Source organism: Silene latifolia, chromosome X (assembly GCF_048544455.1).
Source record: "Silene latifolia isolate original U9 population chromosome X, ASM4854445v1, whole genome shotgun sequence".
NCBI classification, from domain to species: Eukaryota; Viridiplantae; Streptophyta; class Magnoliopsida; order Caryophyllales; family Caryophyllaceae; genus Silene; species Silene latifolia.
This window is the reverse complement of record NC_133537.1, coordinates 180,603,155-180,629,496: the sequence shown is the minus strand read 5'-3', so window position 1 is coordinate 180,629,496 and position 26,342 is coordinate 180,603,155. Positions and strand designations below refer to the sequence as shown.

The following is a 26,342-nucleotide window of genomic DNA, read 5'->3' as shown; positions in this document are numbered from 1 at the left end:
TTGGTCGTTAAATGCGGTCAATTTAACTCCGTAATGATCCAATTAAGCAAGGTTGATGCTCTCCTCTTACAAAGGCACCAAACCTCATAGAATTTGCATAATAGGAAGCTAAAGACAAGAAACGACCCTAATAATCATGCAAAAGCATATGAAACGAGGCTAGTTAGGGGACTAAATGTGCGTAAATCCGAGTCACATCACTAGCCTTGACTCGGCCATTAATAATCTATGTACCTTTGAGGATACGTCCCATGACCAATTGAATGCTGTGCAGATGGATTTTGCTAGGTTGGTGGTGACGATCCGGTTTATGTAGGGTTCAGGTTCAAGCAACCAGGGACCAGGTTCAGTGGTTAATGGGTGTAAGAGTGCGCGGTTTCCTCCTACTATCCTTGTAAGGGGTATTAGCGCAAAACTGATGTCGCCTTTATTTTGAGACGGGAATTTAAATATTGGATAGCTTTTATTTTGTCAAAGAAGAATTGTATGGTGACAGCTAGGGATGTTAATCAGGCGAGACAGTTTGCGAGCAACTCGAGCTTGGCTCGGTAAAAGCTTGGCTCAAGCCGAGCTAAAGTTGGCCGGCTCGAAAAGCTCGTGAGCGACTCGAACTCTTATAATTAGATAAATATTACTCATATTTTATAAAAGTATTTATCACACATATAAAAATGTCTCATTGATTTTCCAATATTTCCAATGTTGAAAATATCGATAAAGAAAACGAAAATTCAGCATTATATATAGGCTTGAGATGAGCTCGAGTTTGGCTTGAGATGAGCTCGAGTTTGGCTCGAGCTCGCATTAAAGCTCGCAAGCTTGATAACGAGCATAATTTTTCAAGCTCGGGTAAGTTCGAGATCGGCTAGAGCTCGAGTTTTACTTTATGAGCACAAGCCGAGCAAGGTCAAGCTCGAGCTCGGCTCCCTAATGTGGATGATCAAATTACTATTTCAAAATATATCCAATAGATAAAAGTAAACAAATGAATGAAATGGACCCATAAACGAAATAGGTAAACAAATAATCGGGACGGAGGGAGTAAGGTATTTATCGATCAACTAGGACATTACGGCACAATAATTGAACATTACTCATGTGCTTCTAACGCGACCCTGTTTTATTCCTTTGAAATACATCTCTAATAAAATTTACAAGGATTTAGACGAGAGCCGCCGCTAAGCCCTAAGACCATCATCTCCATTTGGACGCTACTATATATGCTGGCTTCCATACTAAACTTATAGCCTACTCATTCATTACCCTTATTAAAACTCGGGCATGATATATATAGACCAAAGAATTATTTATTTACACATTATTCTTCATTCTTTACAAAAATAGTCTTCTTGACTTTGGCATTATAGACCTTGTTATCAAAGCCCTATAAACATCGATCGATGTCGTTCTTCCAGCATTGACCTTTGTGGATGCTTTACATAAACCTGTTTGATCAAACAAAATAAGAAGAAAACTTACAATGTACGTTAACATTGATAAATCCCCACTCGATCATACAAATACTCAAATAAACCATTTTATGACATGTTTTATCTAATGTTATAGCGGTCTAACACAAGACCAACTTGCTACCAAGTACATTATAACTTGCCTTTTTTAATTATTGATTACATTGTCTGGTTTACCATCTGTATCTGGAACTTGGAGCTGTTATCTCAATGAATTTTTTTCATTGAATAAGACCTTAATCATTGATTTATGAAAGATAGTTTGGATAAATTATTTAATAAAAGATTTACCTGCATGACTTTGGTAGAATATTTATCGTTGTTTTTACAATAATTTTTTACAACAATTCATCGGCTTCTTGCGGTAAAAGAGGAGCCTTGAGGTCATCAGAAGGTTGAGTTTGCTTAGAATCTTCTTGGATCTTTTGAGCTTCTTCTTGTACTCCCCGTAGAACCGTAAGGTATCCTATTGCAACTATACCAGTACCTATCACACTGCACACATCAAGGATTTTTTTACCATCAAAATTTATTATATACGGTAATACGGAGTATATTCTAAGACAAATAAAACCGTAATAACGGTGTTTTTTTTTTCTTAAACAACTTAAGAAAAGAATAATAAAAGGGGCAATTCTAAAGAATAAGCTAAAAATGGAATATGGGGTATTTCTAAAAAAAATTGGAGGGAGTGAGCTAATCAGCTCCGCTCAATATTATAATCGGGACACTCAAAATTGGAATATGAAACCAAAGATCTTGGCTCATGAAGCTTATGAAGGGATGACCACTAATTTACTATAATGTGAAACTATGGATGTAGAACAAAAAATTTAAGGTTATTTTTTTCCCTATATTTTCATGACTCCGTCTTTACTAAAGAAAGGACAAATAAAGATGACATAAGAAGGGAAAATTCAGGAACAACGTCTTATACACTCCTAATTCTTAAAATAAATCATCAAAAGGTGACAAACATTACGGAGTAATATGTAAGATTCAATGGCGTATATACCATAAAAACACTCCAACATACTTGAATATTCACGCTAAGCAATCACCATCGTAATCAGTTACACAAGGTGTATTTTCTCTTTCTCCGTGTGTGTTTTTTATTTTAAGAAAATTAGTGTAGGTAAAAGTAAACAAATGATCAAAACAAAAGAAAGAACAGTTAATCGAAATATAAGCATTATTTACCTTCCATAGTGAAGACCGCTACCAAAAAAACTAAGGCCGATTAAACAGGCCCAAAATAAGCCCAAAGGCTTGAACATGGCAACGTACATTGGACCATTCAAGCTCATGCACCAAGCTTGGACCCGGCTCCGAATCAATGTCCCGAACAATGCCTACATAATTTGTACACATGGCCGGGTTATATTGACCGTTGTTAATGATCGGAGTGATCTTAGATTTGTGTGAATCTAGACAGGTAAATTGACGGCAACAAGTACTTGATGCTATTGAAACAAACAGATTATCCACTAAAATGGTACTCCGTAGTATGTATACTTACGGTTAAGACAATAATAAGTAGCTCCAAGTCCAGCTTTAATTTTCATGCACGAAGATCTCCGTTTGCTATTACATCCACAAAGACTGTTTGGATGGTCCCAAATATGGTATAGCATGTCACTATCACCATCATGTCTGGAAATTTTGTGAACGTCGACACCTAATCATAACCAACCATTTTTCACAAAAGCAACCAGAGTTACGTCAAATATCATGATATTTATAGTTACTTAAATGTACCGACCATGCACACATTTGTAGTATTGTAGATATTTTATACACATTCTGTCCCAAATTATTTGTTTACCTATTTTATTTTGGGACGGAGTGAGTACAAAATATATTGACAAAGTCAAATGAAAATTTATCTACGGAAATAGAAGATACATTTTTCGTGTTACAAGTGGTTTAATAACTAGGACTGAAATATATTTAGAGTTTAGATTTTAACGGTGTAGTTTATGACCATTAGGAGAGTGTTCCATATCGATAAATTAGAGATTAAAGTATAAATTAAAATGTGCATATAGTACATTATACTTATATATATGTACCTGAATGAACTCCAAATAGCAACGGAGAAAGTACTAGCAGCAAGCATAGAGGTGCCAAGCATCCATTCATTTGTGACTGCTATAAAAACAAAGAAAGATCTTGGGCCTCTAAGTATCAATGGCCTAAACAATGGTCCATGAAGAATAGATGGGCCTAGGTATGTTGCCACCATAACGCCTCCCAATATTGATATTATAACTCCAATCACCTTGATTTTTGTGCTTCTGCTTGATATGTTTAGCTTCGTTTTCCTGATTTGAGTTCATGAATTTTTTAATTAATATGTGGACATATAAATATGTCTATTTGTTTGGTCAAAACATAATGCTTGGTAACATACAGTGTATCGTACATATCATGTAATGTTGTAATTAAAGCGGTTATACTATTACTATAAATTTTACACTTCCATCGTCTCGGTCATTTGTTATCCTTTTGTTTTGGCACAAATACCAGGAAAAGAGGAGAAGACAAATTACTAAATGACATGTGGATGAAATTGAGTGGAAATTACCAAATTATTTATCAAATGCAATCCTAAAATAGAAAGGATAACAATTGACTAAGACACCGCAAAATGGAAAAGGACAACAAATGATCGGGACAGAGGGAGTATTTCATGCCTAGATGTCCTAGTATATTGGTTAAGAATGTATATAGAACAATAGCTCTCAAGTTCTATTCTCATGTTATTGTACTGTCTTTGTAGCTCATTTTAAACCAAAAAATGCCTCTTATGGCTCATTCGATAAAATATACTTCATAATAGCTGGTGCAATTCCATATGGAGTGACTCAATATACTGAGCACCAAAGGATATATTTTCTACTTCTTTTCAAGCTCGGACTCGGAACCTCCTGATGAGGCTGGTCCTTGTTCCTCGGCTCCACCTGATTTCCAAGTTCATGAAGATCATTCCCTGAAGTTTTGTTAGAAGCCTTTCCAGTGTTGCGTGGGAGTTCGGCTTTCGACCCACCATCTTCCTCTAGATATGTTCCACCTTCGGATGTTGTTCATCCGCCGTCCCCGTCATTCCGTATGCATGTCCCAGAGGACGTGATGGAGGACTCCCCTTTGTTGGGTCTTCGTGAGTCGATGATACCATCGCAGGTGATTGATATTGGCTGCCTTTTTCGTGATTCGCTCGCTTCTTCTTCTTCTAATGCTATGTCATCTGTGGCGCTTATGTCTAGGTCGCTAAAGATGGTGTATGCAAGGAAGGTAAATGTTGGCTTACATTCTGGTAGTCGCCCTGTTTTTAAACGCACAAACAGAGTCGGTCATTTCGACTTGGAATACAATTCGAATTTGGTATCAATTGTTCCTGAATTGGTATTAAGTCCGTCTTGCATTCCTCCTTTTACTTATATTTTTCCCGTGTCTTCTAATAATGGTGATGCTTTTTTGAGGCCCAACGCTAAGCGTTGTTTCAGCTCTCTTGGTTTTGATATTTTGGACCATCTGCCTCCCAAGCGCGCTCGCCCAGATGAGCTCTTTCTTTTTCGCCTGGTTTCTCATCCCTTACCTGCTCCCTTTTTTGTCTTGTTACAGAGATGCAGACTCGACAGCTACAGGTCTGGTGGCGGACCATAATTCGCCACCAGGGTTCCGATGACTTCTTTTGCCTGGAATTGTAGGGGATTAGGAGAGATGGATGATCCTACAATTCCGTTTTTATTTTGGTGTATCCAGCAATATCATCCATCTATTTTGTTTTTGCAAGAAACTATGACTTCGTTATCGTCTGCTGCCTCTAAGACAGCCCATCTTGGACTCCCTAATTTTTGTGGCATTGACTCAGATGGACATAGTGGGGGTCTTATTTTGCGTTGGGATGACATTGTTGTACTTAGCTCTATTAGTATTCACCCTCACTTTATTTTGTGTACATTATGTTTAGATGTAAATAATGTATGTACAAAGCATGATATGTATGTTATGTTTATCTATGGTGAACCTTGTTTCGAGTTGCGTCAATCTTTATGGAACAGTATTTCTAGTTTAATTTCGGGTCTGTCTCCTTTTCTAATTCTTGGCGATTTTAATCAGGTTGAAATGCATTCGGATAAATTAGGTGGTTCATATGCCATTCGTGGCCAACAGGATTTCACCAACTGGCGCTTTGACAATTCTTTGTTTGATGTTCCTTTCTTTGGTCCACGTTTTACTTGGTTGAATAATCGATCTGATGATCAACTAATTATGGAACGCCTAGACCGTGCCTATGCTAACTCTGAATGGCTCCACCTTTTCCTTGCGGCATCTCTTTTGCATCTTCCAATTCTTGTTTCAGACCATGCTCCAATTATTCTCAAGTTTTTCCCACCTTCAAGGACCTGCAGACGCCCTTACCGTCTTGATAACTGGTGCTTCAATTCACCTGAGATTGCCCATATTGTAGATTGTGCATGGAAGTTACCTTTTACTGGCTCTCCTATGTATGTTTTATCTCGCCGCTTGGCTTCTGTCCGATTTTCTATAATGCAATGGGTGATTCATCATCATTTGTCCCATGGTATTAACTGGTCTGAGATTCAACAAACAACCATGTCCTCGTCTACGGAGATTTTAGATGTTCAGTCGGCAGCATCTTTTCAACAGGTTCGTTCTGCACAACTGCACATTCTAGAAACACAACATTCTTACTGGTTACAACGAGCAAAGTTAAAGACTGAAGTTCTTGATGGCCTACCTTCGAGATTTTTATTTTCCCGGGTCAAACAACACGCTTCTCACCAGCGTATTCTTGCTTTGCTTTCTAGCTCCGGTGAATGGCTTTATACTCCAGCACAGATTTCGTTGGAAGTTACTTCTTTTTTTCAATCTCTTTTATGTGCAACCCCCCCGCAAGATCCTGGCTCGCCCCGGGGTTTTATTGCCCCTTTGCTTGACTCTCTTGACCTTCCGATGCTCAGCTTAGAAGACTGTTTGTTGTTATCTGCTCCTTTAACGGAAGTTGATATTACGCATGCTTTAAATGGGATGAATGGATCCAAATCACCTGGCCCTGATGGCATTACCCCTAAATTTTTCCAGATGTTTTGGCCCCAGGTTGGTCCGTTGGTTAATCTGGCTCTTCTTCGATTCCTTAACACGGGTGTTGTGCTGAAGGAATGGAACAATACCCATATTATTCTAATCCCTAAGGTTGAGAAGCTAGAGCAGATCTCTCAGTATCGTCCTATCAGTCTTTGCAATGTTATTTACCGGCTTGCTTCCAAATGTCTTGCTAATCGTCTCAAGCTTGTTATGTCATCGGTGGTTTCGTAATCTCAACAGGCTTTTGTCCCTTCGCGGCTTATGTCAGACAGCTGTGTTATTACTCACGAGATTATGCATTATCTTAATAAAATAAAGCGAGGCTCGGTTTCTTATGCTGCTCTGAAGCTTGATATGCATAAAGCTTTCGACCGAGTTTCTTGGACTTTCCTTATTGCGATTTTGAAGAGATTTGGTTTCCCGGTTTTCTGGCAAAATATTATTTGGGAATGCATTTCAACTGTCACATATAATATCATTATTAACGGCGAGCCCTCTAGTACCTTTAGACCTTCTTGTGGTCTAAGGCAAGGTGATCCCCTTTCACCTTATTTGTTTATCATGTGTATGGAGATTCTTTCTTGCCAGCTGCGTAAAGCGGAGAAGGCCAATATGTTAATTGGCCTGAAGATTTCTCGGTACGCTCCGCCTATCACACATCTGTTTTACGCTGATGACGCTTTTATTTGCTGTAAAGCAACTCCATCTTCTTTTGAGACTCTCAGAGATTTGTTTCACTGCTTCGAGCTTGCGTCTGGTCAGATGGTTAATTTGGACAAATCTTTTATTAAATTCAGTCCAAATGCCCCGCTTGATTTCAAATCCCACTTGGCATCTATTCTGAAGATGCGCACGTCTGATTGCTTTGGTATTTATTTGGGTGTCCCGGTCGATCTTCCTTCTAAGAAGTCTCTTGTGTTCCAGCCTTTGATGGATAGGCTTACAAGTCGCATTCTTGCCTGGTCTTCTCTCCACCTCAGCCAGCCTTGTAAGCTGCTTATCATCAACACTATTATTTTGGGTTCACTCCGGTTTCTTATGGCTTCTATTCCTTTTCCTATTGGAATATGTAAGAAGATTGACTCTCTGATTGCGGCTTTTTGATGGCGCAAAGATGTTCGTTATAGATCTATTCACTGGCTCTCTCGGGATTCTCTGCAACTTCCTCGTGTAAGTGGCGGCCTTGGTTTGAAATTTGTCTCCTTATTAAGTCAGGCAACTCTTCTGAAAAATTTCTGGCGTCTCCACCATCAGCCGACTGGTTTATTATCGAAATTTCTGGTTCCCAAGTACAGGAAGGATCTTCCTATCCCTACTTCAAAATCAAAGGTCTCTCATCCTTCGTTTTTATGGTCTGGATTATGTCGAGCAGCTAATGTTTTGTCCCCCGGTTTTGCATGGAAGCTTGGTAATGGTTCCTCTGTTGACCTGTTTACAAGCCCATGGGTTAATGGGAATATTCCCTCGGTGCGTAGTCTTACGCCTGCTGCCACACCTGTTCTTTCTCATATGCTCACTACTTCTGGTAATTGGAATCAGTTTACAGTTTATCGCTGGTTTCAGCCTCCTTGTGCCAGGGTTATTCTTGTTATGGAACCTCCTCATATTTCTATTGATGACTACCTCTATTGGAAATACACGGAGGATGGAGTTTATACAGTTCGCTCAGGATACGATTTCTTGTTGTCCCATGTGTCCTTTTCCTGCTCTCCCTCGTTTTACTCTACTTTTCCTTGGAAAGTTCTTTGGAGTCTTCGTTGTTCTCCCAAGTTCCCTCTTTTGGTTTGGCGAATAGTACATAATATTCTTCCTTCTTTAGAAAATTTATCTGTTAGAGGCATCCAGGTTAGTACTTCCTGTGTTTTGTGTCGCTCTTATTCAGAGTCTTTAGATCATCTTTTTCGTTACGGTACTGTTTCTAGACATGTTTGGCTTTCTTCGGTTCTTGGTATTAATTTGGTTGCTAACCCTGGTGCTTGTCTGCAACGATGGCTTGCTGACTTTATTGGATACTTTCACAGGGTTACTACAAATGAAGATCAGTGCCTTCTTCATTTTCTTTGTATTATAAAGGCCATATGGATGGTTCGCAACTCGGTAGTCTTTGACAATTGTAGTGTTAATCCTATTCAGATTTTACATCTGTCTGACTACCTGCTTGCATCTCATTCACAGTTGCCAGTGTTTTGGCCATCATATTCGAAAGCGACTACCAAGATTTCTATACCAAGCATGCACTGTGCTCAGTCTTGTTCTGTGGTTACTTACTTTATTCTGGTTTGCAGGTCGCCTTTTAGGGATTGCTACGCTGTCACTTCTTCGGATACGTTGTCGACTGATCCCGTTGTTCAGAACGTGAGGGCTACCACGGCTTTTGCAGCCTCGACAAAAGGCCTACTCCTCACCATGTACAGAGCCCAATCAGCTTCGCAACCTTCTGTTTCTTTCAGAGTAACGTCAAAAAAAATTATCTTCAGTTTTGGCTTTCAGAACGCCAGTACCAATCGAATTGCGCCACTCTTTGCGCACAATTCGTAGTTTCCTTCGTATGTATGTTCACTGGTCAGTTAGTTTGGCTACTGGATGATGTTGTATACGCTTTATTTTAATATATGCAGTTTATTATTGTCAAAAAAAAAAATTAACTTAGAGTAAATTAAAAATTATTCCATTTTAAAATCGTGTTTTCTAAAACTACTCCTTTATATAGCTTTTTCCTAAAATTACTCTCTTAAGATGTGCACTTTTATAAAAAATTGCGCCAAAACTCCAATATAAGTGACTTATTACGTCTGATTTTGAACTTATTCTCCATTGTTATACGTTTCAAAGTATAAATTGGCTAAGACACAAACGAAATAAGTTCATAAAATGACAGAATAAGTAACTTAAGTTGGTGTTTTGAAGCAAGTTTCGATAAAAGTGCATTTTAAGTGGGTAATTTTAGGAAAAAATTATATAAGAAAGTAACTTTAGAAAACTGGATTTTAAAAGGGGGTAATTTTTAATTTACTCTTAACTTTATCATAATAATACTCCGTAATTGTTTATATAATTGCATGGCCTTACCAGTTTGACTAGAAAAAAAAAAAAAAAGTGACATTTACACCACAAATTCACATTATAGACGAGAGATATCCGTCTATTGTTATAGATGGGCCAAATATTCATCCACTTTAAGCATAAGACATACAATAAGTTGCATGATGTAGCCCAAAAATATCACCACTTTAAACATATTTGACCCGTCTTTCACTTTAGGCGGATATGTCCGTCTATAATGAGACTAATCATTGCTAATGTATTATTCAATAATAATTCCATAGGAGGGACTCAATATTTTCATTGGAGCTATTAAGGGGATTGATAAATGTCGCCCCTAGTTTTACTCATACCGCCCCTAACAAATTACTATATTGCCCTTGAGTTATTAAAACTCTTTTATACACTACGTTCTTGTTTTTTTCTCATTTTCGAATTCCGATTTCAAAATGTAATAAACCCGCTTCAAAAATTAACAAAATCAAAACCGCTTAAAAAAAATAAAAATCGCTTAAAAAAAACACCACATATCACTTTTTGTTTTTTTTACATGTTTTTTATTTTCATATATTAATATACGATAATTAATAACAACGATAATTAATAACCAAAAACGATTAAATTAAAAACGAAATTAACGATTAGAAAAGAACAGAATTTCAAACGACCATAACTTTATGCTCGGGTGTCCGATTTTGACGATTTTTTTTTTCAAATCGCATAACTTTTCGAGACGAACACAATGGTAAAAAAAATGGAAAGTGGCCCATTCGTGTGAAAAACACGAACTGTCCTGGGCCGTTTCATGTGATTTACACGAACCAGCCTAGGCCAGTTCGTGTAATCCACATGAACTGGCCTAGGCCATTCGTGTGATTTACAGCTCATTCGTGTGATTTACATGAATGAACTGGCATAGGCTAATTCGTGTAAATCACATGAACAGACCCAAGCCAATTCGTGTTTTTCACACGAATGGGCCATTTTCCAATTTTTTTTTTTTTTTTTTTTTTTTTTTTTTTTACCATTGTGTTTGTCTCGAAAAGTTTTGCGATTTGAAAAAACAATTCGTCAAAATCGGACACCTGAGCATAAAGTTATGGCCGATTAAAGTTTTTCGCTCTTAATAGTCAATTTTTATCCAATTTAAATCATCATTATTTATCGTTTATGTTATCAATCATCGTCTAACATAGGCAAAAAGTTCATTAATTCGTTAGTTCAATATTATTTTTTTGTTAATTCATCGGTAATTAATACGATAATTCATATCTAATTTCGATAATGTTGTTCGGCATTCCAAAACCGCTTCCCTTTTTCGTGTTACCCGTGTTGTTATCATCGTATCCATAACCGCTTCCCTCGCCTTGTTCATGACTATCATACTCATTGTAATATCGATAATGTTGTTCGGCATTTCAATCATTTTCGAATTGCTTTCCGTCGTAATTGTACGAATTTTCATTAATATACGATTCACACATGTATCGGAAAAATGGGTTATCGTCATTCATTTCCGACTTATCGAAAAAAAAATGTAAAGAATATTTTTTAGAGAGAGAAGGGCAAAGTTGTCAAGTTGGAAATGAAACTAGGGGCGACATGAGTAAAATAGAGGCGATATTTAGCAATTTTGTCTATTAATGATGACATAAGGCAACTTGGAATACTTTCTCTATTTAGCTCCACTCTACCTATTTCCATTTTCTACACTATTCACACGTGCACATTCAATCTCGATTTTTTTTCAATAAACAAGTGAAAATATATTCATGTGAAATCTTGTTTATTTCGTCTTTACGAATACATTAAAAATATCTAACTTTTATATTTTTTACAAATACGTAGGTAACGATATTTACCGCGTAAAACACGCGTTGGCAAACGTAAAAAAACAAAATGGTAGAATAGAGTTGAATGGAGGAAGTATATAGTATCTACAGTCTACACATAAGGACAACTGGACAACTAGTATATTCAAGTGTATCGCATGAAGTACGCAGGTTTAATTTTAGGGCATTAGAAATCACATCGATCAATCAAGATATTCCGCGTGGTATTTTATACTCCCTCCATTTTTTTATATATGACGTTTTGCATTTACGAGGTAAGCCTTTGACTTTAATATTTACAAAAATATATTTGTTCAAAAAATAAAAAAATGGTACCATTAAATTCCTTACGAAAAACTCTTTCATGTGAGTATACATATCATAATATTTAGTCTTATATTTTAAGAGATATTAAAGAGAGAAGTGAGTGTCTCGAAATGTGAGAAAGTCATATATAAAAAAACAGAGGAAATATCTTTTTTTTTTTTTTTTTTTTTTTGACAGCTGTAAAGAAAGGTGTACCTAACTAGTCATAGCCTTACAAGCAAGACTATGAGCCACATTATTATTAATACAAGAATTTAAACTAGGGGTGGGGTTACATAAAACACGAGTTTTCTTCATAGAGTTGTTGGAGTAGCACATTGAGGATGACGTTTCTTTTATTTTTTTCGGTATTTGAGCTTGAGCTTTAGGGAAGTACCTGCAACAAGACACACTCACGTCACGGGAACGTGGAAATTTACCTGGATAGATATAAACATTGCGTCTTGGAGATTCTTCTCTTCGGCTTTGAATTCTTGTTGATTTTCTTCTAGCATGAAAAACTTTAGCAACCTTGGACCTCGATGATGTGAAAATGAAATATGGAGACGGATGAGAATTTGCACCAGATGAATCACATAAAGCATGGTGATTGACGAGCTCACGTGATAAGCTTGAAGCAACTTTCTCGAGAGTTGGATCACAATCAATAGACTTGTTACGGATCACAGAAGGTAAAGGCAATATATCACTTTTGGTGTTGTCCGTCACGGTAGTAGTACCAGCAGAAGTCACACTACCAGTTCGCAAGTATTCTTTCCTTTTTCTCCTTCTTTTCCTTTTCTTTTTTTGAGAAGTGAATGAGCCTGTATCTGTATCAGGTTCACTGATACTTGGTTTAAAGACTCGAATTTTCATAGTAGACAAATGTGATTGCTGGAAAAAACTCACTTCCTTACCCTCAAGGAGTTTTTTATAAGTACACTCATCGATTTTTAGCACGGAGTGTCCTCCTCCCTTTTTGCTAAACTGAAACATTGCCTTCTCTACACCATTGTGATCCCGATTCATATCCCTATTCGGACCAATGTTATCCACATAATTAACCTTAACCTTAGCAGAATCATCCAAATTACAAGAGGACTCACGTGTACAGGTCGAACCAGAATTAGTACAAGATTATTGATCCGAAACAAGCATATTGGTATCAAGTGCCATATCACACTTCTCAGTAACTGACGATTGGAAACAACTTCAACTAGCATAGCTTATGACATTATTATGATCACTAGTCAAACCACTACAAGAGCTACTATCAGAACTCTCACCAGACTCTATCGGAGTATTCCTACGAGGCCCAGCATCTTGAACATTAATTTTATTCTTTCCAAATGGATCTTGCAAGAGATGATCATCAATGCTCCTCTTACCATTCGAATTAATGGCAAGACAGCTCTTAACCACACTCACTTCCCTAAGAATGTCCTTATTCCTAGGTTCAACCAATAAAGCCGCTTCTAAATCAGACTGAGCTTCTAAGAACTTATTTAGCTTCATAAAAGCCAATCCTCTTCGGAAGAGAGCTTTAACATTACGGGGGAAAAAAGATAAGACTATAGAACAAAGGTCCTTTGAAGCCTCATGTTCAAATAGCTTTAAAGCACAAGCGGCCAAATTTAAATTCAAAGAAACCGCAAGGTCAGACAAAGATTTAGTATCATAGCTGCCCTCCATACCAACAACAAGGCTTAGAAGCTTACAAGCTTCATCATAGTAAGATGCAAAGACCTCCAAAGCAATTTTGTTTGAAAAGATTATTACCTCTATCCTTCAAATCCTTGATTCTAAGAATAGGGGATCCCTTTGTTTGCATAAAACAGTTCACCATATCCCATTTATCATCCTCAAAAAGACCCTCATTTATATGAGCACAAGCAAAAGCTTCAAGAAACTTTTCACATACCATAATGGAAGCCATCAAAACAGAACTCCAATTACCAGCAAACTAGCCAAATAAAGCAAAAACTGATGCTACACCAAAACGTTCAACAACCCCAGACAATACCAAGATTTGGTAATCAATTTCCACCCCAACAAAGAGACACAAAAACCAGCAGCTTAAGAATGATAATCAGCGGAACGCACTGACAATCTTATTGAACTAGACACAGATTATTAACAATCAAATCACAAGAAAGGGAAGAAGGAATAACCGGTAGTGTTGCACGAACGCAGCCACTGAAGGAAAACGTATCAAGGAAACCGCACCTCTTGATGATAATCACGATCTTGATCGGAAATCAATCGACCTTGATAGCAAACAACCGACCGGATATCCAACACAAACCCTTATTATTGAAACAATGAGAAATTACTGCGATGAAAGATGAGGTCGTTCGGCTCGCCGGCGACGGAAAGGATGATAGTGTTGGGAAAAGCGGCCGGCGAGCCGACGATGAGGCTGATGAAGCTAGGTTTTAATTTAGGGGAAATTTATCTCTCCTGAAACTTTCTCTCTCTACACTATGACAGTATGACCTAAAACAGAGGAAATATCAATTTGTATAATTGTATTCATTCCCATTCTCACCTACCTCTATGAAAACAAGTTTGCATCCGTCACTCAAAAGATTCAAGTAGGTGTTTAATTCTGTATCACTATAATTAGAAAAATAAAGAAACATTCAAGCTATATTAAGATAGATATGTTAATATTAAAGCATTGTATCGTTGATCGGACCTCTCATTCATCAGCGCAGCTTAAATTTTTAGTTAAGATGAATGTTTTTAGACCTGAAAACTCAGGTGACCTAACATAACAGAGAACCCGAATTTGACCTGTAACCTGTATTAACTCGAATTTGATCTATTAATGCAACATGAATATTCATTATTGCCTACTGATCACTATCTCAAGATAACTTGATAACAAGTACCGTAACAAGTAACACACCAAAAAATGTCTCAAAACTAAAATCCCAATCTCGGACCCGACCCAACCCGAATGTTTGCAGGCCCAAAATAACCCAATCCTCACTTGACCAAGTTGATTCGAATAGTTTAACGTGGTTTCAGAGTGTGGCAGTATTAAGGTCCCAAATTCGAATCCTAATAATCACAAAATTTTCAAATCCAGACGTATCGTATGTGGCATGAGATCAGATTGTTCTCTCACAATTAATTACTCTCTTCAAATTAATGTTCACTTAAAGGATGAAAGAAGTAGGTTAGCAGTAGATCTGACAAAACTGAACAGACTCATACCTGAATTGAAGACCTGAATCTAACCCCAAAACCCGAATGAACCTGACCCTATTCAACCCCGCCTGAATATTTTATTATCACATACTAACTGTGATAACAACCCACCCGAAAAATGACTCGAACCCCAAGTGACCCGATCTCACCCAAATTCTTGCAAACCCGAACAACCTAGACCGAATTGACCTGACTTGACCCAAATCTAATCCAATTGATCTGCTTGCCAGTTCTAGCTAAGAGGCTATGTCCATGATGTTTGGAGTTGAAATGGCTTTCTTATAGTTTATCTTACAAAGTAAGCATGTCCATGATATTTGGATTTGAATAAGAGAGTACAGTACTCTATATTTTAAAGTTTAGTGTTAGTAAATAATTATAATAATAGATCTAAAAGTTAAAACTCTCTTATTTAACTATCATTTTTGTCCCTTATTGTTTGGGTGTTTTCTCTATATAATATTTCTCTTTCATTTTTGCTTATATTGCTAATATTACTACATTTCTTATTCCCACGCACTCTCAAGTGAAAACCACATATTTTCTGTTTTCTCAGGAATAATATTATATATTGTGCCATTTTATTATCAAAAATGATAATAAAATGTAGAGATTATCAACCAAGAATAGTTGTACGAGTAACTTGTAAGGAGTGGTCCTCCATTAACATATTCTCAACCACCTTAGGTTAGATTGCAAGGCCCCATCGTATATAAACATCATCATAAAAAGTGGATCCAAAATTCCCAATAATAACATCATCATTAAAAGTGGATCCAAAATTCCCAATAATTGGAGGAGTTAAGTAAAAATAAATAAATAAATAAATAAATAAATAAAATAAAAGTGGGGCTGCAATTGTAGAAGTGATAGTTAGCTTAGAATAAGACTAAGAAAGAACTGAAACGATGGGAGCAAAAGACCCATCGCACACACCACGATTGGTGAGCTGTCACTTAGGCCCGTAAATGCTAGGTTCTGCGCTATTGTTATCCTGCGTTCCCACACATGTATTTTCCATCATTAAACACTAATTAAATTAACATGCAATTAATCTTTGATTATTTATTACTGTAGATTTTATAAACTAATTCGTTAATGTATAGGAACCAATTATGGAGTTTCAATCATTAGTTTAGACTTTAAATTAAGCTGATTTTCTAACATGATAAATAAAACCACATTTAAAGTTTAAACGGCTGAGGACGGAGTCGAAAATATTAGGGAAACTCGACTGAGAGGTTAAACATGAATTCAAGAACTATAAGGCCCTGTTCTTTTGGACTGAAACTAATCTGATCTGAACTGAACTGAACTTATAGGATCTCGAATCGAATCGAATCGAACTTATAGGATCTCGAATCGAATCGAATCGAACTTATAGGATCTCGAAGTGAACTTAAATTAAGTGAGGTATAGGATCTCGAATCGAACTTATAGGATCTCGAATCGAATCGAATCGAACTTATAGGATCTCAAGTGAACTTAAATTAAGTGAGGTATAGGATCTCGAATCGAACTTATAGGATCTCGAATCAACTTATAAGATCTCGAATCGAATCAACTTATAGGATCTCGAATCGAACTTATAGGATCCGAATCGAATCGAATCGAATCGAACTTATAGGATCTGAAGTGAACTTAAATTAAGTGACTTTAAGTCCAAAAGAACAGGGCCTAAGTCAAGCGTACTCAAATAATTATGAATACATGCATTCAAGGATTTAAAATGCAATAAAATGTCGTAGTGCTATGTTAATCGAATAGATTTCACGTTTACAAGTAGACAATAGACAATTGAAAACAGTATACTTTTTATGTACTCCAAAGTATTAGGAGGGGGTCAGCGTGTATATTCGTGTGATCAACTTGCATGCATTATGCAGGGGCGTCTTAAAGTAAATAGAGACCCGATGCAGTACAAAAAAATGAGGCCCCAAATATGAATGAATAAGTGTCCTACACGTCGAAGTTTGTACATAATTTTATTAGTAAAGCCTATAAATTTGGAGGCCAAAATTGGAGGTCCGGTTCCGCCGCCCGTGATCGCACGGGCTATTAGACGCCCCTGGCATTATGTTACCATGCACAACGTATATGTGAGACAGAAACTGAAAAACAATACCATCCAACTTAAAAAATACAATGAAGAACAAACAATACCACAACGTAATATGGAGGACAAGGAAATTTCAAGAGTTTACTTGATCTAACTTAGGAAGGGTTTGAATATATATATATATATATATATATATATATATATATATATATATATATATATATATATATATATATATATATATATATATATATATATAGAGGCCGGATCCGTGAGGCCGTTAATTATGGCGAGGCGGCCTCACCACCAAATTGTTACATTGACCGATTTCCAATTGTTCATTGGGCTGGAAATTTGGGGTCTTTCATAATCTTTTCATTTAGGCCAAAATACTTCCTCTCTCTAAACTAAAACACACATAGGCCCAAATTCTTTACCTTCTTCTTTAGTTTACACAAATTACCAAATCTCTCGCTACAAAAACAACGAAACAATTTCGCGCAAAGTTCCCTAAATTTTTCGTTTTCGGAGAATCAAAGCAGCGATTTTCATCAAAACAGCATCGAATTAAGCAATTTCAGAATAAGATTTCATCAAATTAAGCAATTTTAGAAGAAGATTTCATCAAATTAAGCAATTTCAGCAAAAGATTTCGAGCAATTTTGAGGTAATTTCATAATTTTTATCAAAATTGAGCATATTCATATAATTTTGTTAATTCAATAATAAATTGATGATATAAGGCTCGATTGATCGAAAAATTCAATAATAAATTGATGATATAAGGCTCGATTGATCGAAATTGAACGATTTCGTAAATATAACGTTCGAATTATTTTTCCCCAGTTTTTATTGCAAGTGCTTCACGCTTAACTTTCCGAATTATGTTTCTGAACTAATGGCCGCCTTCTCAAAATAATTATGGTTAACGAACTAATTTGCTTAATATTCAATAATGTTGGATGAATATACGAAGAAAACGTAAGAGACTTCCTCGCGCAATGTAGCTTATCTGTGTATTCAGATTTCAGAATGTAACCCTGGCCTCCAACTAATTTGCTTAATATTCAATAATGTTGGATGAATATAACTGAAAATTTTGAACAGTTATGTGCTGCTATCTATAAAAACTACTTCCTCTGTTTCACCAAGTACTTTACAATTTGGTTTGACACAACTTTTGGAGTAAAGAGCGGGTGTTAGTAATAGATACTCATGTGCTTGCCCTTAATTGTTTGCCAAAAATACAAGCGTAAAGAACCTTGTTAATGTCCTAAAATAGGGAAGTTAGAGAACCGCAAAAATTATGGGTGTTTGATATATCTTCGATAAGAAATGGTCAAGTACCTTCTTCATGAACTTGTCCTTTTTTTATGTAAAAGGAGTAGCGATGCTTGGTCATGTTCCGGTCTCAAACTTGTTGGTTACAGACTAATTTTTTAAATTCCAACTGATACTTTGTAATTTTGTATGTGGGATTGAAGCTTTAGTAAAATGAGATGTATTGCAGAATGGCTAAAGCTATTGGAAATGCATGTTCTTAGAGATTATGAAAAGAGATGTATTGTGGCGTGGCCTTGTGGGAATGAATCTTCTGCTTGTTTTATCTACCTCATTTGACTTTTCAGATTGTAATACTTATCTACTTGCACATTGCAGTTAGTAGCTTGTCGTGTTCTTCCGTGGGCAAAGGCTAACCTTAATTATACTGCCCAAGCACTCATCATATCTGCAGGTAATAGCTGTCTAATGTCTATTGATTATTGCTTGTAAGAGTCGTACTCGAGATTATTGTTGTAAGGTAGATTTTCCGTATGAAACATTTGAAGGGTTGGATTGCAGCGTAATCAGATAAATGAGACAGATATGCTTGGGTATTGCTGATAGTCGTAGCTGCTACTTGCTGATAGTCGTAGCTGCTACTTGTGCCATACTATAGCTGCTACTTGTGCCATACTATAGATTTTCCTTATTTTGTGAATCTTAGACCTTATTTTGTGAATCTCAGAGCTTATTTTGTGAACCTAGAAGATAACTCTTTTGTCGGCAATTACATGATTCAATCAGAAATTCATGAAGTACTAGATACGAATCTTACTTTGCTATTTTTCTTATTTTGTGAATCTTAGGCCTTATTTTGTGAATTTTACAGCTTGTTTTGTGAAACTGGAAATCAATATTGTAAAATTCTTCACAAGTGGTTGAAATTACCTATTTATTTTTTTTATTTTTTTTGGTGAATCTCATACCCTGTTTTGTGAATCTTAGAGCTTGTTTTGTGAACCTGTAAGTTAATATTCTGAAACTTGGTCGTAAATCACCTATTTTGCTCTTTTTCTTATTTTGAGAATCTTAAACCTTATTTTGTGAATCTCAGAGCTTATTTTGTCAACCTAGAAGATAACTCTTTTGTCGGCAATTACATGATTCAATCAAAAATTCATGAAGTACTAGATACGTATCTTACTTTGCTCTTTTTCTTATTTTGTGAATCTTAGGCCTTATTTTGTGAATTTTACAGCTTGTTTTGTGAAACTGGAAGCTAATATTGTAAAAATTCTTTACAAGTGGTTGAAATTACCTATTTTCCTTTTTTTTTTTGTGAATCTCAGACCTTGTTTTGTGAATCTTAGAGCTTGTTTTGTGAACCTGTAAGTTAATATTCTGAAACTTGGTCGTAAATCACCTATTTTGCTCTTTTTCTTATTTTGTGAATCCTAAACCTTATTTTGTGAATCTTAGAGCTTATATTGTGAATGTTAGAAGACAATGTTGTGAAACTTGGTCATAAATGGTCGAAATCACCTATTTTGCTCCTTTTCTTATTTTGTGAATCTTATGCCCTATTTTGTGAATCCGAAAGATTGTTTTGTGAAACTAGAAGACAATATTTTGAAACTTGGTTATAAATGATCAAAATCACTTATTTTTCTCCTTTTCTTATTTTGAAAATCTTATACCTTATTTTGTGAATCCTAGAGCTTGTTTTGTGAAACTAAAAGGCAATATTGTGAAATTGGGTCATAAAATGGTCGAAATCACCTATTTTGCTTTTTTTCTTATTTTGCGAATCATATACCTTATTTTGTGAAACTTGGTCATAAATGGTCGAAATCACCTATTTTGCTCCTTTTCTTATTTTGTGAATCTTATGCCCTATTTTGTGAATCCTAAAGCTTGTTTTGTGAAACTAGAAGACAATATTGTGAAATTGGGTCATAAAATGGTCGAAATCACCTATTTTGCTCTTTTTCTTATTTTGTGAATCCTAGACCTTATTTTGTAAATCTTATAGCTTATATTGTGAATGTTAGACAATGTTGTGAAACTTGGTCATAAATGGTTGAAATCACCTATTTTGCTCCTTTTCTTATTTTGTGAATCTTATGCCCTATTTTGTGAATCCGAAAGCTTGTTTTGTAAAACTAGAAGACAATATTTTGAAACTTGGTTATAAATGATCAAAATCACCTATTTTTCTCCTTTTCTTATTTTGTGAATTTTATACCTTATTTTGTGAATCCTAGAGCTTGTTTTGTGAAACTAAAAGGCAATATTGTGAAATTGGGTCATAAAATGGTCGAAATCACCTATTTTGCTCTTTTTCTTATTTTGTGAATCTCAGACATTGTTTTGTGAATTTTAGAGCTTGTTTTGTGAAACTAGAAGATAATATTCCGAAACTTGGTCATAAGTGGTTGAAATCACCTATTTTGCTCTTTTTTGTGAATCTCAGACCTTGTTTTGTGAATCGTAGAGCTTGTTTTGTGAAACTAGAAGATAATATTCCGAAACTTGGTCATAAATGGTTGAAATCACCTAATTGCTCTTTTTCTTATTTTGTGAAATTAGAAGGCAATATTATAAAAGTTTAGGGTTGTAATTATACTGTTCGGGTGTATTTGCAGTCTGTCAGCATCAGATCAATGAGTTTTTGAAGCCAGCTGATGGAGAGAAGTACTACAGTCCTAGTGGCAGAGGCAGGGGATGCGGTCGTGGTCCACGTGGTGGTGGTGGTCATAATGGTTGAAATGACCTTTTTTATAATTTATTCTCTGAATCCTCTACCTTGTTTCGTGAATCCTAGAGATTATATTGTGAAGCTAGAAGAGAAAACAAAAATTGTATATTATATTCATAAGTTATAATTTATAATGGCCTTTTTTATGATGAGTTTTTTTTTTTATAATTTATTCGCAACGAGTTTATACGCAATGAGTTTTTTTTTTATAATTATAATGAACTTTTTTATAATTTATTCTGTGAATCCTAGAGATTATATTGATAAATTATATAATAATTGTATATTTATATTTGTTCATCTATGTGGGACTCGAACCCACACCTTGCGCAATAGCACAATGCTCTACCTTTTGAGCTAATAGATGATATAGTACAAATAGTAAATTATGCATCAACAAATAACAAACACATGATACATAAACCTAATAGATGACAACCCTAGATCTCGACAACCCCAGTTCTGCTCATCTCCAATAGGCTAATTCAGGTACAAACAAATTCAAATTAGTAACAAGTTCGTCACCATTTCATACGTATAAATATCATAAATTCATAATTATTGTATAGAATGGTTTAGAAAAATGTACAACGTTAGACTGAAATGTAATCTGGTAAACCTTTTGCTGAGTTCCATTCATAGAGAGAGATGGCATGCTCATGGACTCCCACGGCTAGGATAAGTCAAAATCCAAAGGTAGAGTTTTCGCTTGATGCTAATAAAAAGAGTTTTCACATCAATTACTCTGCAAAACGCAAAGCATACAAGTCAGAAATATGTCCTACAGCACCTATGCAGTTGACAAGTCAAAATGTAGTAGCATATTGGAGGTAGTTGTATACTCAGTAGCATTCAAAACAGCAATTAGAGCAATGCAATTTAGATTTCATTTCCTGCATACTAATTTAATGGACATTTCCCACTACTCAATATCACAATGAACAAGTAAAATACCCCTTAATGACCAGACTTGTAAGAAAATTGTGTAGCACTTTAAAGGTAATGTTCAAGCTCAGAATCTTCCTTCACACAGAACAAAAAGGTACAACAACAGAGGACTAGTATCAATGGCCTTGGAAAAATGTTTGAGCAACATGAGCTCAGCAACGAAAATGTTGCTGGCATGGAGTTGAAGTTGTCATAAAAGACAGAGAGGGTAGAAAAGATGAACACTTGGATCAAGGACTCATTTTAAAGTATCACGACATAAACAATTGTCATACTAAGAAAAGCGGGAAATGGAAGGACTAGTTTGAGGCTTCAAACTAGTTGGTTACCGTGTTCTCCAACATTCCATAGGTATTTTAATACAAATGGTTACAGACGATTGCACGATTCATGTAAGTATCTAAATCTCAACTGAAATAAACGCATCAACTCCACTACTTTCAGTGCAAAAGAGGGAAGCATCATCATAAATTAATAATGCTAGCATCGCTTGGTGGTTCTTTCACTTCGAAGTTGTTACGGTAGCAACCTTAATCACTTTTATTATGCAATGTAGTGACGTGAAACAATGCCAATATAGAGGCACTTCCTTCCGAATTCGGAAACTCACCATGAACACGGTCACTAAAACCAAGACTATGACACAACTGAGGAGCTCGATCATGCCTAGCACAAGCCTAAAAAAGCCGCACGAGCTCCTCCTCATCAAACTCAGACACTAATCCATAAATAACCACATTCGTTCTTACAGCACTTTCAGCAAGTAATCACAATCTTACAGCAATTTCAGCAAGTAAGCATCCATTTTACAATATATATCAGTAAGTAAGCATCCATTTTACAAAGATATATCGTAGATAAACATCACTTTTACAAAGAATTTTCAAATGAAACACAAAATGAAAGCGAAAACTTTAAAAATGAAGGAATATCAAAAATCGTCATAATAATGATATACACATCTTAAACTAGCTAAAATTATGAAAGCAATTAAGCAAACATTTAACAGAAGAGATTACGCATAGAAAGTGAAACTAAAATTACGAAAGCAATTAAGCAAAATCGCATACCGAATGTTTCAATGATCAGTTTGATTCTCGGTTTAAAAAAGCTTATTATTCGATGGGAATTGAATGGATCTAGTTTTAAAACAGGGTTCTGTCAAAAAATACAAAAAGTGGAACTTGACTATAGCCATTGATTGTTCTAATGCCATCCGGTATGCGATTTTGCATTTTGGATTGATATGAAAACAATTTTATACTAAATCAAAGATAAATGAGCAATGTTATGGACGGTTTCACATAATCGGTACAAAGTTCATATAACTAGCTCCAAGATTCACAACATTAGCTCCAACATTCACAATATTAGCTCCAACATTCACATATTAATGTAATAAACATCAGAAACAAAGCTACAATAACGGAATTAACCTCTGAAATGACTAACAAATCAAGTAGATTAACCTAGAAGACAGTAAATTGATTCAACACAAACTAATAAACTCTTTTTGGCAACAGTCGATTGAACACTCAAGCAACAACACGTTTAAAAAGACGAAATAACTACTGAAATTTCATCAAATCTCTGAATATGAAACACGTTCTAAAGAACGACAAGGTAATCACACTCAAGCGTCCAAAAACTCACAAAATAGAGTCGAAACAACTAAAATTAACTATGAAACTAAGAATAAAAAAAGTCGAGTAAGAGGTATATGTTGACAAACCTAGGCATTATGATAAGCATTTCATAATGAGTGTTTCATCAAAAACCTAGGTTACATAAAATCGATCATAACTAACCGTGAACAATAACACTGAAACTTAAACTGCGGGCGTAATCGAGCAGAATAGAAACGCAAAGAAATCAGTTGATGATGTAATCTGCAAGTTCTCTGCTGAAGTTGGCAGCTAAGTTGTCTGCGAAACCACAACATCATTGTTAACAACTGTAGCTTCTCATAGAGCTTAGTTGGTAAAACTGAACTTGATTTTAGGTATAGTCAGAGATTAACAACGTGATTATACGAACTCAGATGACTATATATATATATGATATATAGTTATATACCGAGCTGACTGAGGCATTAATATCAGTACAAAACCAGTACTAAGTTACCTCCGCCAGATTCACAGAGAAGCAAATCTGCTTTATGCAAGTTGGAAAGCTCTTCAAGAGGACCAAGATTTATGCTGATATCTTCACGAATAGCAGCATGAGGACAACCGCCAGTTTCCACAGCACGTATACGGTCCTCTGGGAGTGCTCCATGCTTTATCAAAAACTCTCCGTCTTCTTTTGTGAAGATGTCATTAGTAATTAAACTAATTAAATAAGATTCTAACCAAAATTTAATAGATTAAGCAACAAAAAATCGAAATCTAGTAAAGAAAGGGAAAGAAACATACGACGAAGCGAAGAAATCGATCAAAACCTGCATAAACATTAGCGAGAATCAGTAATTAAATGAGTTGATAGAAGATTGAGCAAATTAAATAAGTTGATCGAAGTTTGATTGAAGCGGAATGAAATCGAATGAAAATTAGGGGATCAAAATTACCTAGATCCGAAAAGAAATTAGGATGATAATGACGATCAAGATCTGAGTGGTAAAATGGAGATCGAAATGCGAGTGAACGGCGAAGACGAAATAAGAACACGAGTTGAAGAAGGAGAGTAAAGAGAGAGAATGCGATCATGCGAGTAAAGGTGTGTCGAGTAAATGAGTGAAATGGAAAGGACGAAATGTGTGTTTGATGGGAGTTTTGTTTGGGGACACGTGGCATCATCTAAGACATCCGTATTTTTTTAATCGACGGTTTAAAATTGAGATACAAATTTCACCCTGGGGTCACACGTATTCAATCTTCTCTATATATATATATATATATATATATATATATATATATATATATATATATATATATATATATATATATATATACACACACGCACGAAAGAGTAATACTAAAACACGATACTACTCAGGAACTCAAGAGAAGGAAAAGAGAACAAACCCAGTAAGACCAAGGAGGAAAAATCTTGATAAAAGCTTCAAGTTGAATATCTTCTTCAAACTGCCAAATCAAGGCAATCATAAAGAATGATAATTAGATGGATTATCTTCATGTAATCATATACTATTATTGATCGCCAATAATACAACAATATAATCACATACCTATCTCTATGAAACATAAGAGAGTAGGAGAGTAGTAGAACGGAAGAAAGAGCATTTGAATAAGCCACGAACACAAATTGATTCATCCCGCCATTCATAGCCGATTTAGCCGTTATAGTTAACGCTATCGTACATCCTTCCATTATAAACATCATTACAAACGGCACCATCGCGCATAACTTGTCTTCCCACAACATTAACTCCATTTTCAAAAATCCTTTGGTATTCTTAGAGTCAAGCTCCTTTACTAATACGCGCTCACACACATACACACAAATACTAATCTAAGTTAATATAATTATAAGCGTTAAGAGATTGATTTACTTCACTTGGTGGGAGAATGATAACTTTTCCAACTTTTTATACAAAAGAAGATTAAGATTAAGATTAATTAAATAATCTCTCCTATTCAATATATTTTTCTCCTTTACTTTTTGTACAAGAAATAAGAAAATGAATTTGAACCACACAAAACACACTACCTCACATGTCATTGAATTTGGATCACATAAATCAATCAAAAAATGAAATAGGGAAGAAAACCCGAATAAGGAAATAGGGAAGAAAACCTGAATAAGAGAGAGTATAATAGAGGAGACGCAATTGAATGAATTTATATAAAGGGAAAATACTTGGTTAACCTTTGATGCAAATTGAAGAGCCACCTTGGCGGCGGGAAGTTGCAGCTCGTATCTTGTATTTCAAATTTAGTCAGCTGACTCACCCTACTTTGTTTGTTTTCATTTGACCTTTGCTGATCTATGTTCCCCATTTTACCTATTTTTATTTCTACATGCCATCCCTTCATTTGTCCTATCTCCCTCTAATTTCCAAGAGTAAAAATTTTTGAAGAATCTATTTTGAGTTGAAAATGAGTCAAATCATATGTAAAATAAATATTTTGCTTGTCCTTAGATAATCTCATTTTGTCTAATCTACCATATTTGACTCACTTTATGTATAAGACGGATATACTATGTGGATTTTCAAAATTATTTACCGTTTTTTCCTCTTGCTTTTATTTAGTGAGTCGTGATCTTAGCTTTTAATCACACTGACTCTGATAACATGTCAAGAAATCATCTCAATCAAAAGTTTAAGTTATAAGTTAAATGGTGAATGGTGAATTTATATGGTTAGAGTCTGTTAA

The 26,342-nt window shown here is 35.5% G+C and overlaps 1 protein-coding gene across 1 annotated transcript; it reads right to left on the bottom strand.

The window, feature by feature from the left end:
- Positions 1 to 1,068: 1,068 nt before the first annotated feature.
- LOC141623728 (WAT1-related protein At1g70260-like) lies at positions 1,069 to 25,926 on the bottom strand. Its single transcript, XM_074439880.1, has 7 exons — positions 25,193 to 25,926; positions 25,029 to 25,088; positions 3,542 to 3,793; positions 2,989 to 3,147; positions 2,670 to 2,821; positions 1,761 to 1,964; positions 1,069 to 1,445 (listed from the first exon to the last, which is right to left on the bottom strand). The coding sequence occupies exons 1-4, from the start codon at positions 25,396 to 25,398 to the stop codon at positions 3,117 to 3,119; spliced, it is 549 nt and encodes a 182-aa protein (XP_074295981.1). The 5' UTR covers positions 25,399 to 25,926; the 3' UTR covers positions 1,069 to 1,445; positions 1,761 to 1,964; positions 2,670 to 2,821; positions 2,989 to 3,116.
- Positions 25,927 to 26,342: the final 416 nt, after the last annotated feature.